Raw genomic sequence first — 14,959 nt, forward strand, 5'->3', positions numbered from 1 at the left:
ATCCTAAAGGAAGACTAAAGGATGAGCACAAAATTTAGCCTCAAAGATCGCAACCAAATTTTTAACAGCCAAAAATTAAAATCATCTAATTGTCCTGTAATTAAGGGGTTGGCCAAGTTAATTATACTGTATCACAAAGACAGGATATTATGCAGCTATTAAAAATTGTATAGAATGCATATTGAGATAAAACACTGTTCATAGTTTTGTTAAATAGAAAACACATGCTAAAACCAAAATGTGTGACAAATTTTGTAGATTAGGTACAGTTCATATGTATACATTTAAATGTATATATGCATACGGAAATACATAAAAGGCCAAGTGTTAATATTCTATGTTCCTTTTTCTTCATCTCTCTTTATCTGAATTTTATAGTCCATCTATGATAATATGAATTACTTCTAAAATAAAAATATAAAAATGGACATGATTTTTAAAAATCCATAGTGTCAACAGAATCTTTCTTAAAACAATATTTCACTTGACTTCTCTGTTGCTGCTAGGTTCAACAGGAAGGCTTTGTAAATTGAAATGGAATAATAATGGTAGGTATAAATAGAGAAGAATAATCTATAGTTGAAAAGACTTCTGATTAACATGTTTCATGTTGTCATGTATCTGTTGGGTTTTTTGACTAAAACAATCCTTCTAATAAATACTAAAAATTAAAAAGCTGATACCAGATTTTTCTGTCTCTATGCAACTGATTCTTAGAATATAATGCCCTTTATTTTAAATCAAAGCATCAAAACTGTCTTTGATCCAAAACAGCCACATAGATATAGCATTTACATTTATACCTGAAGTCAACTAATTTATAATCACAGATTTTTTTTTTAATTTCTGATTTCCTTTTTATCCCTATGATGCAAAGAGAGTTGATGATAGTACAACTTACAGAGCAATAGCTATACTTTGTTTCTGAAGCAGTCCTCTTTACTAATATAGGAAATAAAAAATGGAAACACTACCTGCCAATCAGAAAAACATCATTGCGAATGTCAGGGCTTTCAGGGCACAAATTAGGGAATTAGTTTTCCCTTAACAGCAGTAATATTTATTAAGTAATTTGTTTTCTTTTAACTAGAGTTATCCTCTTACATCAACAGGAGATGTAAGTCCTAATTAAAATCACTATTCATCAATTACTGTCCTAATACAAGCCCTGTGTTAGGCAATAGAGTTCAAGCATAATTTTAATCATCGTATCTCAGAGTTCTCAAAGGAATAATTTGAGGTGAGGGAAAAACTGAAAACTCTTAGTTATTGCTGACATGAAGGCAGATATTTCTGAGAACATTTAATGCATTTAATCAATCACTAAGTTTTTAAATGAATATTAGTGGTTTTTTTGTTTTCCTTTCTCAATGAATACTTGGCTAGGCACTGGGGACAAAATGGTGAATGTAATGACATAGTCTTTCTCTTCATGCAGCTTACATTCTAGCATGGGGGGGAATGAAGTTACATGAGAAATTGTAATTATAAATAGTGTAACTATAAACATTTCGAAGGAGGGGAAAAGAGTCTGAGAAAGAATAATGGGGAGGTGCCAGTTACCTTGGTAAGTCTGGAGACTCTTCCTTGAGAATGTGACATTTAAGCTGTCACATGAAGAATGACAGTTGTTCACACTCCTCATGTTCTGTGGGGCTCAGAAAACACTATCCCAAAATATGGCATCTTGGAGGTCATTCTCTGACCTTCTTTCACCTTCCTCCCCTGACGCATAGTCATAAAAAATTCTCTGATCTACTTGCCCTAAAAGGACATCATAAGATCCTCATTCCAGAGGGGTCGCCCTATACCCAGAGGCCAAGAAGAAGGGGATCAAACAAGCCTTGTTGAGCACCGCCACAACTTACTGTCATTAGAGGAGACCCTTTTGTCCTTCAATCACACTTCTGCAAAACCACCCATACAAATATATTTTTCCTGGGTCTTTGTGTCTACATTTTTGAAAGTTCCCATGTCACATGAAACTTTGGCTAAATAAATTTGTTATGCTTTTCTCTTCTTAATCTGCCTTTTGATATAGGAATGTCAGCTGTGACCCTTGTGATGGGTCAAAATAGATTACTTTCCCCCTACATGCTTTTTTTCAGTTTGGTTGGCATCACTCCTTCCAGGTCTTTCTGCTACCTCTCTGGGCATTCTGACTCAGCCTTCACAAGGAGTTACTTCTCTTCTATCCAGTCTTTAGACTCTGAAGTTCTTGAGGTCTAAGGTCTAGGCCCTCTTTTCTTCTCATTCCAAAGTTCCTCCCAAGGCATCCAATCTAATCCTATGACCTCAGATATCTGTATGTCAAAAATTTTAGACTTTTCCAGCCCAATCCTCTTTTCCTAGATTTGGATCCATATGTCAACAGCCTATATGACACCCTCACTGAATATCTCACGGGAATCTTGAATTTAGTATAAGCCATGCTAAAATAAAGATATTTTACTCTCAACTCTTCTCCTCCCCCAGTGATCTGCATCCCCCTAAATAAGACCACTCACTCAGTTGCTGTATTAGTAAGCAGAGCCTCAACCATGACACTTACTTCTTCCTTATCTCCCACAGACAATGAGTAATTCAGCCCTGTCTAGTTGGCAGCTAAACTATATCTTCAACTTCACCACAATTTCCCACATCCCTTGCCATCAACTCTTGCTTAGATATCGCAAACCTTTTCTTAGTCTTGCCTCCATTCTTTCTCCCCTCCAATTCATTGTCTTAAATGAAACTCTTTTCAGATTACTCTCTAGTTTTAATGTTCTTCTGTTGTTCTGAAGATCAAGTCTAAAATCACTAGGATGGTCTCCAAAAGCCTACATGATCTACCCACTACTTAATCCTGTAGTGGGTAGATCCATAATCCTTAGCTTATGTCAGTCTTCACATTATCCTCTGTGCTTCAGCTGCAATAGACTTCTTTCAGTTTCTAAAATAAAAAAAAGGAACTTCCTTTCTTAGAGAATTTTTACATGCTGTTCCTTTCACCTGGGACATCTTAGGTTTTCCTGCTATGTATTCTCAAAGTCCCATACCCTTCTCTGTATCAGATAGGAGTACACTGGCTGCAAGAAACAGATTACCCAATGGAGATGGTTTCACAATAAAAACATTTAATTTTAATTACCTCATATCACAAAAAGTCTAGAATTAGGCACTTCCAGGGTTGAAGCAACATTTCAAAATCATTATCCAAGACCAAGACTTTCCGTTGTCTGTTCTACCATTCTGTGCACGTTCATTTTGAAATCTAGGGTCACTGTCTTATGGCAACAAGGTGGCTGTCAGAGACCCATGCATCATGTTCTGACACAACTGCATTCAAAGCAGAAAAATGGGGGGAAAATGCTCTCCTCTTGTGTATATCACCTCTATCACAGAGCAAAGTCTTTCTCATCACATTCACCAGAGCTGTGTCATATAGTAACTGCAAGGGAGGCCGATTAGGTGAGTATTGGGAGTGGGGCAAGAAGAGAAGGAGGTAGAAATGGTGGTTGACTTTACAATCAACAGAATCTGATAGTATTTGGTGCAGCAAGTAAAGAATTAAATTGTACATTTTTGTTCATTGTATTCTCTGTGAGATTATAAACTCTTCGACTATGGGGAGTATGTCTGTCTTGTTCACCGCTGTAAGTCTAGAATCAGCACGGTGCCTGGCCTACATAGATCAGTTAGTGTTGATTGAAAGAATGAATGAATGACTACGAAAGAGAACAAAAGAATCAGAAAACAAGTACAAAAGAGACAGAAAACTGCCAACACAAAACTGATTGCCGTGTCTTATTTCTCATGGTTCAGCTTTCTGTTCTATTTAAATTAAAAACAGTCCTTTCATCAAAAAAGACAATTTTTTGAAAGCGTACAATTGTTTGCACAGTAAATGCAATTCTCCTAACCCCTTAATTTCTGCCATGAGAGTAGACATGGGTATTATTGTTGTCATTGAGATACAGGAATGAATTATTTTAAAAACATAAAATTTTAACCCCTGTTAAGGAGTTATATGATCCAGAAAAATTTAAATTGCCTCAAGTACATAAATGTAAATCATTTCTTGGCTAAATCACTCAGATATCATTCAACAAGAAAAAGTGAATCCAAGCTAAGAAGTTATTTAACAGAGTAGTCGTAAAATTTTTGCTCTAAATTTTTCTACTCTTCAGAGCATCACACCAATGGATGAGTTTGTCATTCAGATTGGCTGATTAGGAAGAAAGCAAATGTAAAACGCCTGGCACATAAAGGACGCTGGATGAATTTTTGTTCCTATGTTTAGATCAACAATTCCTTTAATTTACTCCTATCTCTCTCATGTCCTAAATACATACCTATGGGCAAGTTAATCATGTTCTTTGGGTCACCAATGAAATAGTAACCCTAAACTACCTTTCAGCTGTAAATACAGGCACAACACAATTTTAAAACTTAAATTAAAACCATTAAATTGTATTGGTTATATTCAACTATAGCCAATCTAATAAAACATTAAAGAACTGATTCATATTCCTGAGATTGTCTATTTCTAAAGATGCAAAATCTGTTTCTCATGGTCATTCTGTTTGGTCATGTCAAAATACACAGGGCACTAACATTCAAATATCATAATTTTTTTTAAAAAAGAAGAGTTGTAAATATCTACACATGCAAGACTAGGTTTCAGGTTTTAAATATGGTTTTCATTTGAAATAAAATTCCTTAAAAACAGAAAATGACTTTAGCATTGGCAAAGGGAGTCCCCTAAGAAAAAAAATGTAAACAGATGGCTGAGAAAGATCACCCACATACTGAACACAGATCTTGAGGAGGCATTTCTAAGAATGAAGTAGCACTTCCCAGCCTGGGCCACTTCCCACAAGGATCCTTATTTAACCCATGGAAAACATAGAGTTTATGCTTCTGGCCAAGAGAAACCTCAACAACTTTTTTCCCACTTGCTTCATAGTAACCCAGACTAGTTTTCAACTCTCCCCAATGTTCCAAAAGAAGCTATGTACCAACCATCTGAGACAAGCAATCCCTTAATAAATCAGTGTTCGACGATCAGCCCTGCACTAACATCTTCCCATATAAACGGGCTGTTAAGTTCTAGCTAAGCATATTAAGCATTCAATTTAATGTATGACACACATCTGTTCCACTTTCTCAGTGAGCAGAAGTTTCAAGATAACTTAAATCCCAGACTTAATCAAGGAGAAAAAAATCTTGGCAATGTTTAAAGCTGAGTTTTAAAATATAATCCAAATGAGGGCGAGAGAGACCATTTTGCTGTAACTAATGAGATTATGTAATACTTAAATCAAATCTACAAAATTACCTGAGCAGAAACACTAAATCTTTTTTCTGGGATTATTTATCTTTCATTTGGAGACCATCAACATTTCCCAAAGACCTTCATCTACAGCTGGCCCAAGTCACCAAAGGACAAGCAAAAATAGAGTCCTCCGCAAACATGGCAATTTAACACCCCCCCCCCCCGCCACCATGTCCAAAGACCGTAAGAGGAAAACTCACAGATTTGTCTTTCACGAGGAGAGCACAGCACTGGATGCCAGCCATCAGCATCTTGTGTGGGTTCCAGGCCACAGAGTCAGCCCTATTGTGTTAAATAAAGAAAAAAACAGAGTAGGGAGAGGACTCAATTAATTTCTACAGAAAGAACACTACCATTAGCAGGATCCACATTCAGCACTCATACAAGTTACCATTCTGTAGAATTTACTTGTCTGAGTGGTTTGGCGAGTTTGGAGGGTTTTTTCTTTTTCTTTTTTTCTTTTTTTTTTTTGTTTGTTGTTGGTTTGTTTGTTTAAGCAAAACAATTACTTTGTTTTTGCCTATTTTCAAAATGTTACTTGGATGATCAATGTCCAAAGAGATCCCTTTGCCTAAATAAAAGTCATCTGTAACCTGGGAAACTACATTTACCTGTGGATGCCATGGAGAAGCTTGCGATGCTTCCTTGACATCAAAGCTGAGCCACCCCAAGAAGCCTGTTGAGATAGTTATATAATCAAAACAATGTTATTTCAATTTTATTTGTTTTCCAGCAGGTTGTCATAGAAAACCCACAGTGGCAATCTCAATCTGTGTTATTTGATACTTTGTTTTATGCCAAATTAACTAATTTGTACTCTCGGAAATTTTGATCACTGACTCAACTCGGGCAACAAGAACCTCATCACAATCGATGGACCCCCAATGACCCTTAGAATTTAAGTTCACAAATCATAAAGAAATTGGGATATTAACCAGTTGAGCTGTGTATGGATGAAAATAGGTGAAAAGTCCATGTCCTACTGAAGCTTAGACTCTGTAACAGACAACATCTTCACAATGTTGACATTTTGCCATTCACATGGTGTGATGAGACATAGGCTGGCATTCTATATAATGAATGAAGCATATTATTGTCAAAGTGGGTAGAAGGCCAACTAGGGTGGACTATGTAGAAAAATCTCCTGTTAATGAAAAATGAGATCCTTTTAGCCAAATGTCTTTCAGAAATATTTACAAATCACACATGGAAGGGTGAGAAAGGAAGCTTGGGACACAAGGAAGTTATTCATTAAAGAGATAAATTTTATGAGCATAGGAGAGGGGAGTTGAGATGAAAGGAAATCCCACAGTCAACAAGTCTGGAGGGAAGGAAGGGGGAATCAATGTAGGAAATACAAAATTCTGTTTGCTCCTTGAAAACTGAGCAGACTTCTAAGTTTTAATTTGTAGGACTATGAAGGATGATGCTCCTGAGAGAATCTGAGAATAGCTTGGACTGTATTAAATGTTTTCCATGTTTATTTTACCCTTAGAACATCCCGTTGAGAATGGAGTGATTTTCACCTCCATTTTTCATAGATAAACTAAGGTGTTAGGTAGATTGTCCAAGGTCTCACAGGTAACAAAAATAAGACTCGGATCCAAAGCCCATTCTCTTTTCATAACATCAGAACTTAAGGAAGGTGACAATTTGGCCCAACTGGGGAGTACAGCATGGCGAATTGAGGGTGATGGAAATGCTTTATGCAGTAGATGAGTTTAGGAGTTGCCTAAGATATAGGCAAAGGCTATCCTATTTGGGGCTATAGAATTTTAAAAGATAGGTAGGCACCAATAGAAAGAAGTGCAGTGATTGTATGCCCCACAGACATAGAAGATAAAGGAAATGAAACATCTTCATGATCCTTAGAGTATTACAAAAACTGGTCCCATCGGTAACCAATAAAGAGAAAGAACAGCACAAGCCACTTTGTAGCTTTCCATCTCATTTAAAAACAACTCTTTCATTCAGAGCTGAGACTAGGGTGAGGTGAATGAGTCACTAGGATGCACAATTTAAGGAGGAGCTCACTCTCAGAGTTGGACTCTTGCATGGCCCCGAAGTGAATGCTTCTTTTTTTTTTTTTTTTTTGAGACAGAGTCTCACTGTGTTGCCCGGGCTAGAGTGCCATGGCGTCAGCCTAGCTCACAGCAACCTCAAACTCCTGGGCTCAAGCAATTCTTCTGCCTCAGCATCCCGAATAGCTGGGACTACAGGCATGCGCCACCATGCCCGGCTAGTTTTTTTTCTATATATTTTTAGTTGTCCGATTAATTTCTTTCTATTTTTAGTAGAGACGGGGGGGGGGCGGTCTCGCTCTTGCTCAGGCTAGTCTTGAACTCCTGAGCTCAAACAATTCCGCCCACCTCGGCCTCCCAAAGTGCTAGGATTACAGGCGTGAGCCACCGCGCCCAGCCTGAATGCTTCTTTAAATATAAGCCTTAGGAATCCCACATGCCTCACCTTAGCACCAGCCTTGATTCCATGGACTAGAGTCTCCAACAACACGATGGGGTCCCCAAGGGCTTGAGAGCTCTGATGTGTCTCAAGGGTGGTGTGTGTGCAAATCCCAGAGGTTCCCAGGTATAGGATTGATGACTTGGAGTTGCCAGTCAAGTTCCCTTCTTGCTACACTCTCTCCCCTACCGGGATTCACAACATACCACATGCCACTAAGGCTGGGCTGCAAAGGGAGCTGCCTTCAGCATCGAGGAAGATTTTATTCTAGCCTTACCACTGAGGATCCCAGATCTGGATTTTGAGATCTTGATCCTCTCAAACATTAAGATGACTTACATTAGGTTTTTTCACTTTCATTACACACTGTAAATACTCAGTTGCCTACCTTTCTCAATTCTCTCATCCCCCAACCTCATTGAGAACCTACCAGTGATAAGTAGGGGAAGGATTTAGTTAGTAGGACTCAGGCACACCCATTTACTCTCTCACCCCTTTCACCTGCCTCATACCCCGACTTCTGCTCCTTCATGTCCCCTGCACTACCCTCTGCCTCCTCTTCCTCTCTGAAAGTGTAAATCATACTCTTCCCATCCTAGGGAGCTGGATTTAAGTTTTAAAATCACATTAACTCTTTCAAAGTATTAGTTCACTGGTTTACGAAGTGATTTGGCAGGGTTAAGGACAGTTTATCCACAAATTTATTCTTCAAAAGGAAAAAAAAAATACGTGTGATGTCAATGCCCTACTTCAATTTGCTTTATTTCTAAGTTCCTAACTCCAGAACTTGTAAAAATATTAAACCAATCATCTAAATGATGAAGAAACTTGATTTTCCATCTCAATAAGGACTGTCATTATTATATGCTAGGCATTATGGTAAACCATTTGACATATTTTTTCTCTTTAATTAATTATATAATAAATTAATAGTAGAACCAATCTGGAAGGGAGGTAGAGACAGAAGTAGAAATGAGATTTGGTAGCTTCTAAAGCCCATTATTTTATTTTTCTTTTATTTACTTATTCTTAAAATTTTATTTTTTTAATATGGACACATAATAGTGGTATATAGTTATAGGGTACATATGATGTTTTGATACAGGCATACAATGTGTAATAATTAAATCAGGGCAATTGGGGTATCCATCACCTCAAGCATATCATCATTTCTTTGTGTTAGGAACATTCCAATTCCACTCTGTTAGTTATTTTAAAGTATACCCTAACTTATCGTTGACTATAAGCACAACTTCATTGTGCTATCAAATATTCTTCATTCTATTTAATTTTCTAACTATATTCTTGCACCCATTAACCATCCCCACTTTATTCCCTGCTCCCCGCTACGCTTCTCAGCCTCTGGTAACCATCATTCTACTCTCTGTCTCCGTGAGATCAATTGTTTTTAATGTTTAGCTCCCACATATGAGTGAGAACATGTGAGATTTGTCTTTCTGTGCTTGGCTTATTTCACTTAACATAATTTTCTGTAGTTCTATCCATATTGTTGCAAATGGCAGGATTTCATTCTTTTTCATGAAAAGCCAGTGGTTTTAAATACAATGTTACTACTGCCTTCTCTTAGACTTAGCATGAAGAGTGGGTGAGAGACCAGGAAGCTTTGCTGAGAATGTGAGGCTTCGCAGAAGCCACAGCCTCTGCTTCAAAGAAAAACTGGACCAGACCCGACATTCTCGTCTAAGGCAGAGGCTAAAATGCCATTTGCTCTCATGGAAGAAGAATGGTACCGAAGGCAAAAGATTCTAACAAAACTAAAGTTTTTCTTATTTAGTTGTTTAAAAATGCACTATAATTAACCAAATTTAAGACATCATCAAATGTAATATTCACCATTTTTTGTATATCACTAAGAAAGAAAAAAATGACATCAAAATACCAATTTCACAGATGTTAAAAATATTTTTTTTAAGTGCATCTTAGATTTAATAAAATATAGCATGTATGCAGAGAAACTTGGTTTTATGGACAACCCAGAAGAACAAGTAATCATAATTTCATTTTCAAAATGAGATAAAGTAAATATCAGTTTTTAATTTTTTTAAAGATCTTTATAGAAGATTTTTTAGAAGATTTCCAACAGGTCAAAGCAATTACAGCAGTTTTGTTAACATTTTATTTTTAAAATAATAAACCACCAAAGATGTAAGAAGTTTCTTCAAGATAAGCTAGATGCTCCTGTAATATTAATAACATTTTATCCATTTGACACTCACAATACTACCGACAGGTGAACACTATTTTTACAGGTCAGATAGGCTGCTGTCAAATTTAATCTAATACTATAGGCACTTGCCAGATGCCTACTATGCACAAATAGAATAATTAGGAGTGGATTCAATATTTCCTTTAAAAAGTGTTTTCTTCAAAGATTCAACCCTTAATTTTCAGAAAACCTAGAGATCTTTTCATTCATACTTATAAATTACAATTCTTTCGAAGTTCCGTAAATCTCTTAATATCATTTCCAATTTAGAAATTGCTGTAGTAACTCTGTTTTACATAAACTATATAGTCCATATTTGATGTTTCCTTCATGAGAGTAGAATATTTAAGTATACCTGCTGATGTATTTGATTTTTCCTCTTATTTCCACAGTTACAAATGTGCTCACTTCATTTTATCTTTTAGAATATAATGTATTATTATGCTCCTAAGTCTATAAAAATCAATGAAATATAAGTTGAATGTGAACAGATACAAATCTTAAAATCTCATTTAAAGAGGTCACAAATAATCTACTTGAAATATTGCCATTGGCATACCAGTAGAGCCAGTAACTCCAGTGGGCTTTGTACTACTGTTGCTCTTACCAAATATTAGCATGCATTTAACATAAACTTTGAATCATATCAGGGACACTTTACCTTGAAAGCATAAAATCATCCAAACTACAAAACTGCGTGCAGGTATATCCCTCAAAAGCTCAGTTACCTTCTGTTCAGCAAGTCAAAAAATATCTCTTCTTATAAGAAGGATCTCAACCACTTGCCCACTGGAGGAAAGTTCCCTAATAGCATGTTCATCCCTTTTCTTGGTTAGAATGAAACTAATTACCTCTGATTTCATAGAAAAAAAAAGAGAAAGATATAAAAAAAAGAAGAGAAAAGAAAACTAAAAAGCTTAACAAGCAATCACAACTGGATGCATTTAACTTTTTAACCCTGGATAAACAGAATTTTAAAAGTTACCTTTATGAAAAAATTTACTATGAAGAACCCGAGGACTTATAAAATTAATTAGAAAAAAAAGTGAATTCTTTAAGTTAGAAAATTCTGAAGAATATGTTATCCCAACCCCTCTTAAATAATTATCTGACGGATCCAGATAAAACTTGCTTTAATTATAGCACACAATTAGTTAATGTAGATTTTGCATTTTCCAGCTGATTGGAATCATATCATTTTAGAGCTAGAAGATAGTTTGCAGACCACATCCGCCATACCCCTCTTTACAAATGAAGAAACAGATGTCCAAGGGCTAAGATCACAACAAAGAGGCATAATAGAATCCAAAATCAAAGTCCCTTGGCTCCCTAGTCCAAAATGTGTCCTGTACACACTGCTTCAGTGACAGTAGATTCACGAACCAAAAAATTTGGTTCACAAGAGAGGAGAAAATAAAATATAATCCAGAAAACTAAAACAAAATTTGCATGAAGTCTTGGAATCTTCTTTATACCTTAGAGAAAATGACATACTTATTTCCCTAAATTAGAAAACATACACAAATAAAAGTAGAGGGGGCTTCACATATAGTTTCTGAGAATATGAAAAATTCCATACCAAAGCTACAGAAAGACCAGAAAGTTAAATACATTTGTACACACAGATGAACTTACATCCACATGAAGCCAGAGGCCATGCCTCTCACAGATGTCAGCTATTTCATCCAGAGGATCGAAGGCTCCCAACACAGTTGTGCCAGAGGTGGCACAGACAAGAAATGGCGCTGCCCCCTGTGAGAAGGATACACACACAAAGAGAATTATTACCCTCACCACTAAAGTGGTCCTGTGATAGATTGGTAAACATAAAGTGTTATGCAGCCTGAGAGTCATTTGGTTTCTTTGAAGATAATGATTCATTCAATGGGTATTTTTAAACTTCTCCATTATGTGGCCTCTTGTCACACTATTTATAAAAATAGGTTGGGAAACTGAGAAAACACTATGACAATAGTAGTCTTTTGTCCCAGCTCAATAATCATCCTCATTATTATTACCCTCATTTGTGAAATTCTATAGTATTTTTTGTTCTAGAGGTTGCGCAGATAGAAAGTGAATAGCCTCAACCACAATGGCAAACTGACATTCTATATGATTCCTAATTTATTCCTGAAGGAATATATTGGACTTTCATAATGCCAGCATTGTTACCTTCTCCAAAATAAAAAAAGAACAAGATTGGAAGACAAATTCCCAGCTCCAAGGGTAAACCATGAAGGCTTATCTGCTTGTCTCCTTGTAAAGGAAGTGCAGTTACAAAACAAAGAATGTGCTCAGGTACAAATTCAGCAGCAGAGGGGATAAGGGGACCTCACTGGGATACATAGTCCCAAATGGGTGCCACAACAGAGGAATTCATTGGAATGTGCTGAAAAAGAAAATCTGCATCCCTCTTACTGTGATTATCCCTCCTCATATAGCTGATGACTGTGTCTTATAGAGTAAACAAGTACCAGTAGAAAATGGGGGAGAAAAGGGAGAATGTGGGAGCACATGCAGAGATGAGTGGTAATCCCAGCCAAGCTAGCCAGGCATTTTGGCCCCATTAAGGGACTCTGTGCCAACCAGGTAGAGGAAGAGTACATGAGGTTGCTTCCAAATGGATCTAGCCCAGCATGATGGCAGAAATATGTTGCTCACTGTGAAAGTGTCCTGGAGGAAAAACTCGCAGGCAAATGCGGGCTGAGGGAGCAATTAGGATTTTAAGATTCTAGAGCACCTGAGAAATAAGTGACAAAAATGTTTACTGCCTATAAAGGTCATTTTATCTCCATTTAGCATGGAGCCATTTTTCCCCTCAGTTTTATCATAAAGTTCATTGTTATCGCAATATATTTTTTATGTCCTTCAAAGTCAGGTGTAGTTGTGTTTGGACCAAACTCATTCCAATATAACTGATTTTTGACAGAAAGATGTTATTTCTCAGTGGAAAGTGAGGCACAACAAGAATACTTGGTCCACATCTCCAAGTTGGGATGCATAGGAATCAATGAGATGGTACAGAATGAATCCATTCGCCTTGTTGAAAAACAGCTGTGACGCATCGAATCCAGTCTGCCCAAACCTCTCAGAGCCAGGCCAGCAAGGGATAGAGCCCCTGGGAAACCACCGGCTTTGGAAATTCTTCTCTGCACTCAACTACAAACAGATTATGGCTTTATTGTCAGTGACCTAAAGGAAATGAGACCAGATTTAAATCAATCATTAAAAGCAATAGAAAATGTAATTTACCAAAACCACTTAAGGTGTCTTTAATGATTGGGCTTTTCCTCATAAACTATATGACATCCTGACAGTCATAAGAAAATACCCATGCAAGCTATTATAGCCTATTAATGAGTTTTCCTCACCTTTTAAAAAATCTTGCCATAAATATCAGGCTCAGAAATCAAACTTTTGCAATCTGGATTTAACCTTCCAGATATTTTTCTTCCCCATATCACATGCTGTTAATGAGAAAATTCAGTAGAGACAGTATTGATTGCATGCTGCTGATGAGCTGTATTCCCTGAGAAAGTTTGTCATTTCAAACACTCATACACAAAAATACCTCTGAATATTAAGTTGTCATTCTAGTTTGGGCTTGTCAATAAGCCCTTTAGAACCTCTAATGTTTTGTGATTTTCACCATCTTTGCAATAGCATCAAGTAAAGATCACTATTCAACAGTTTCTTAATGGATGGTCAAGGCCAGGGAGTTGAATCCAAGCAGGAAAAAAGTTGATGTACTTATTCCTTACATCTGAAACAATACGAGTTAAAAGTTTGCAATGAAACAACTAGATCTGAAGCTACTGAGAAAAATAAACTAGTCATCACGTACTGTTATCTCACAATGGACGCAAGGTTTGTCCTTGGTGAATCCAGGCTCTGGTATTAACTGCCTTGAAAGAAAACTGGTGAGACACATCAACTGTAACCCCATTGCCCTGCTTTAAAATGTGCCTACAGCAATTTTTCCTTTTTAAAAACTTATTTTTTCAATTCTCAACTTCAGGATTATGTCAGTTTCATGTACTTTCATCATCAAAACAAACAAAAATTTGAGCAACAAAAATAATAATCACTGCAGTGGAATAAAACTCACTAGACTAGAAACATGAATTCTTAATGATACTAAAAAAACGAGGAGCTCTCATAGGGGATGCTTGGTAACAAACTCACTATTTTAAAAGCTGATAAATAAAGGGAAAAAATAAAACATTTATCCTGTCTTGCCTGTGTAAACTATTTCTTTAGGGAAACCAAATAGGAATGAGGAACATTTTTCTTTATAGTATAATGCCTGCCAATAAAGAAGGAATGAGAGAATGAATTAGAGTATCACTTAGAGAAATAATGGATCTAGACAATGATCACCAATGGCAGGGAAATCCATGAGAAAGAGCCAACTGAGGTCTTCCTAATGGATGGACTGACAATACCAGACTGAACTGGATGTCATTACAAAAAGACACATGGGACGTCTCCTGATGGCAGGACAAAATGCCACCCATGAAGCCTTCCTGGTTAAAAGAAAAAAATCCAACTGAAATCTCATTGTGTCTCAATATCTAACTGCCAAATTACAGGAAATATACAGAACAGACAGAGTGGCGCAGAGGAGGGCGCACGCAGAGTCTCAGGTTCTTGATGTAATCTACAAAATCTAGAAAGTGGAAAACTCCACAGGACAAACGACCTGACTTCTTCAACAAATAAATTGTAGACAGGGAAAACAGAGGAGGAGAAAGCTATAAATTAGAAAGTTTTAGTGACATATCAACCAAATACAATGTGTGGCTCTTGTTTGTATCCTTATTCAAACAACCCAACTATTCTTAAAAGGGCAATGGGAGAAATTGTAATACAGACTGAATAGTTGATAATATAAAAAATACTATTTTAGGCCGGGCGCAGTGGCTCACGCCTGTAATCCTAGCTCTCTGGGAGGC

At 36.7% G+C, this 14,959-nt stretch overlaps 1 protein-coding gene across 1 annotated transcript in view; it reads right to left on the bottom strand.

Annotated features, from left to right (window-relative positions):
• GADL1 (glutamate decarboxylase-like 1) overlaps positions 1-14,959 on the bottom strand; it is a 147,246-nt gene that overhangs the window by 112,502 nt on the left and 19,785 nt on the right. The window contains exons 8-10 of the mRNA XM_012644549.1: positions 11,640-11,756; positions 5,929-5,993; positions 5,518-5,599 (exon numbers count right to left, since the gene is read on the bottom strand). Coding sequence (XP_012500003.1) covers positions 5,518-5,599; positions 5,929-5,993; positions 11,640-11,756 — 264 coding nt within the window. The remainder of the gene's footprint in view (positions 1-5,517; positions 5,600-5,928; positions 5,994-11,639; positions 11,757-14,959) is intronic.

This window comes from Propithecus coquereli, unplaced genomic scaffold (genome assembly GCF_000956105.1).
Source record: "Propithecus coquereli isolate 6110/MARCELLA unplaced genomic scaffold, Pcoq_1.0 Scaffold214, whole genome shotgun sequence".
Classification (NCBI taxonomy): Eukaryota; Metazoa; Chordata; class Mammalia; order Primates; family Indriidae; genus Propithecus; species Propithecus coquereli.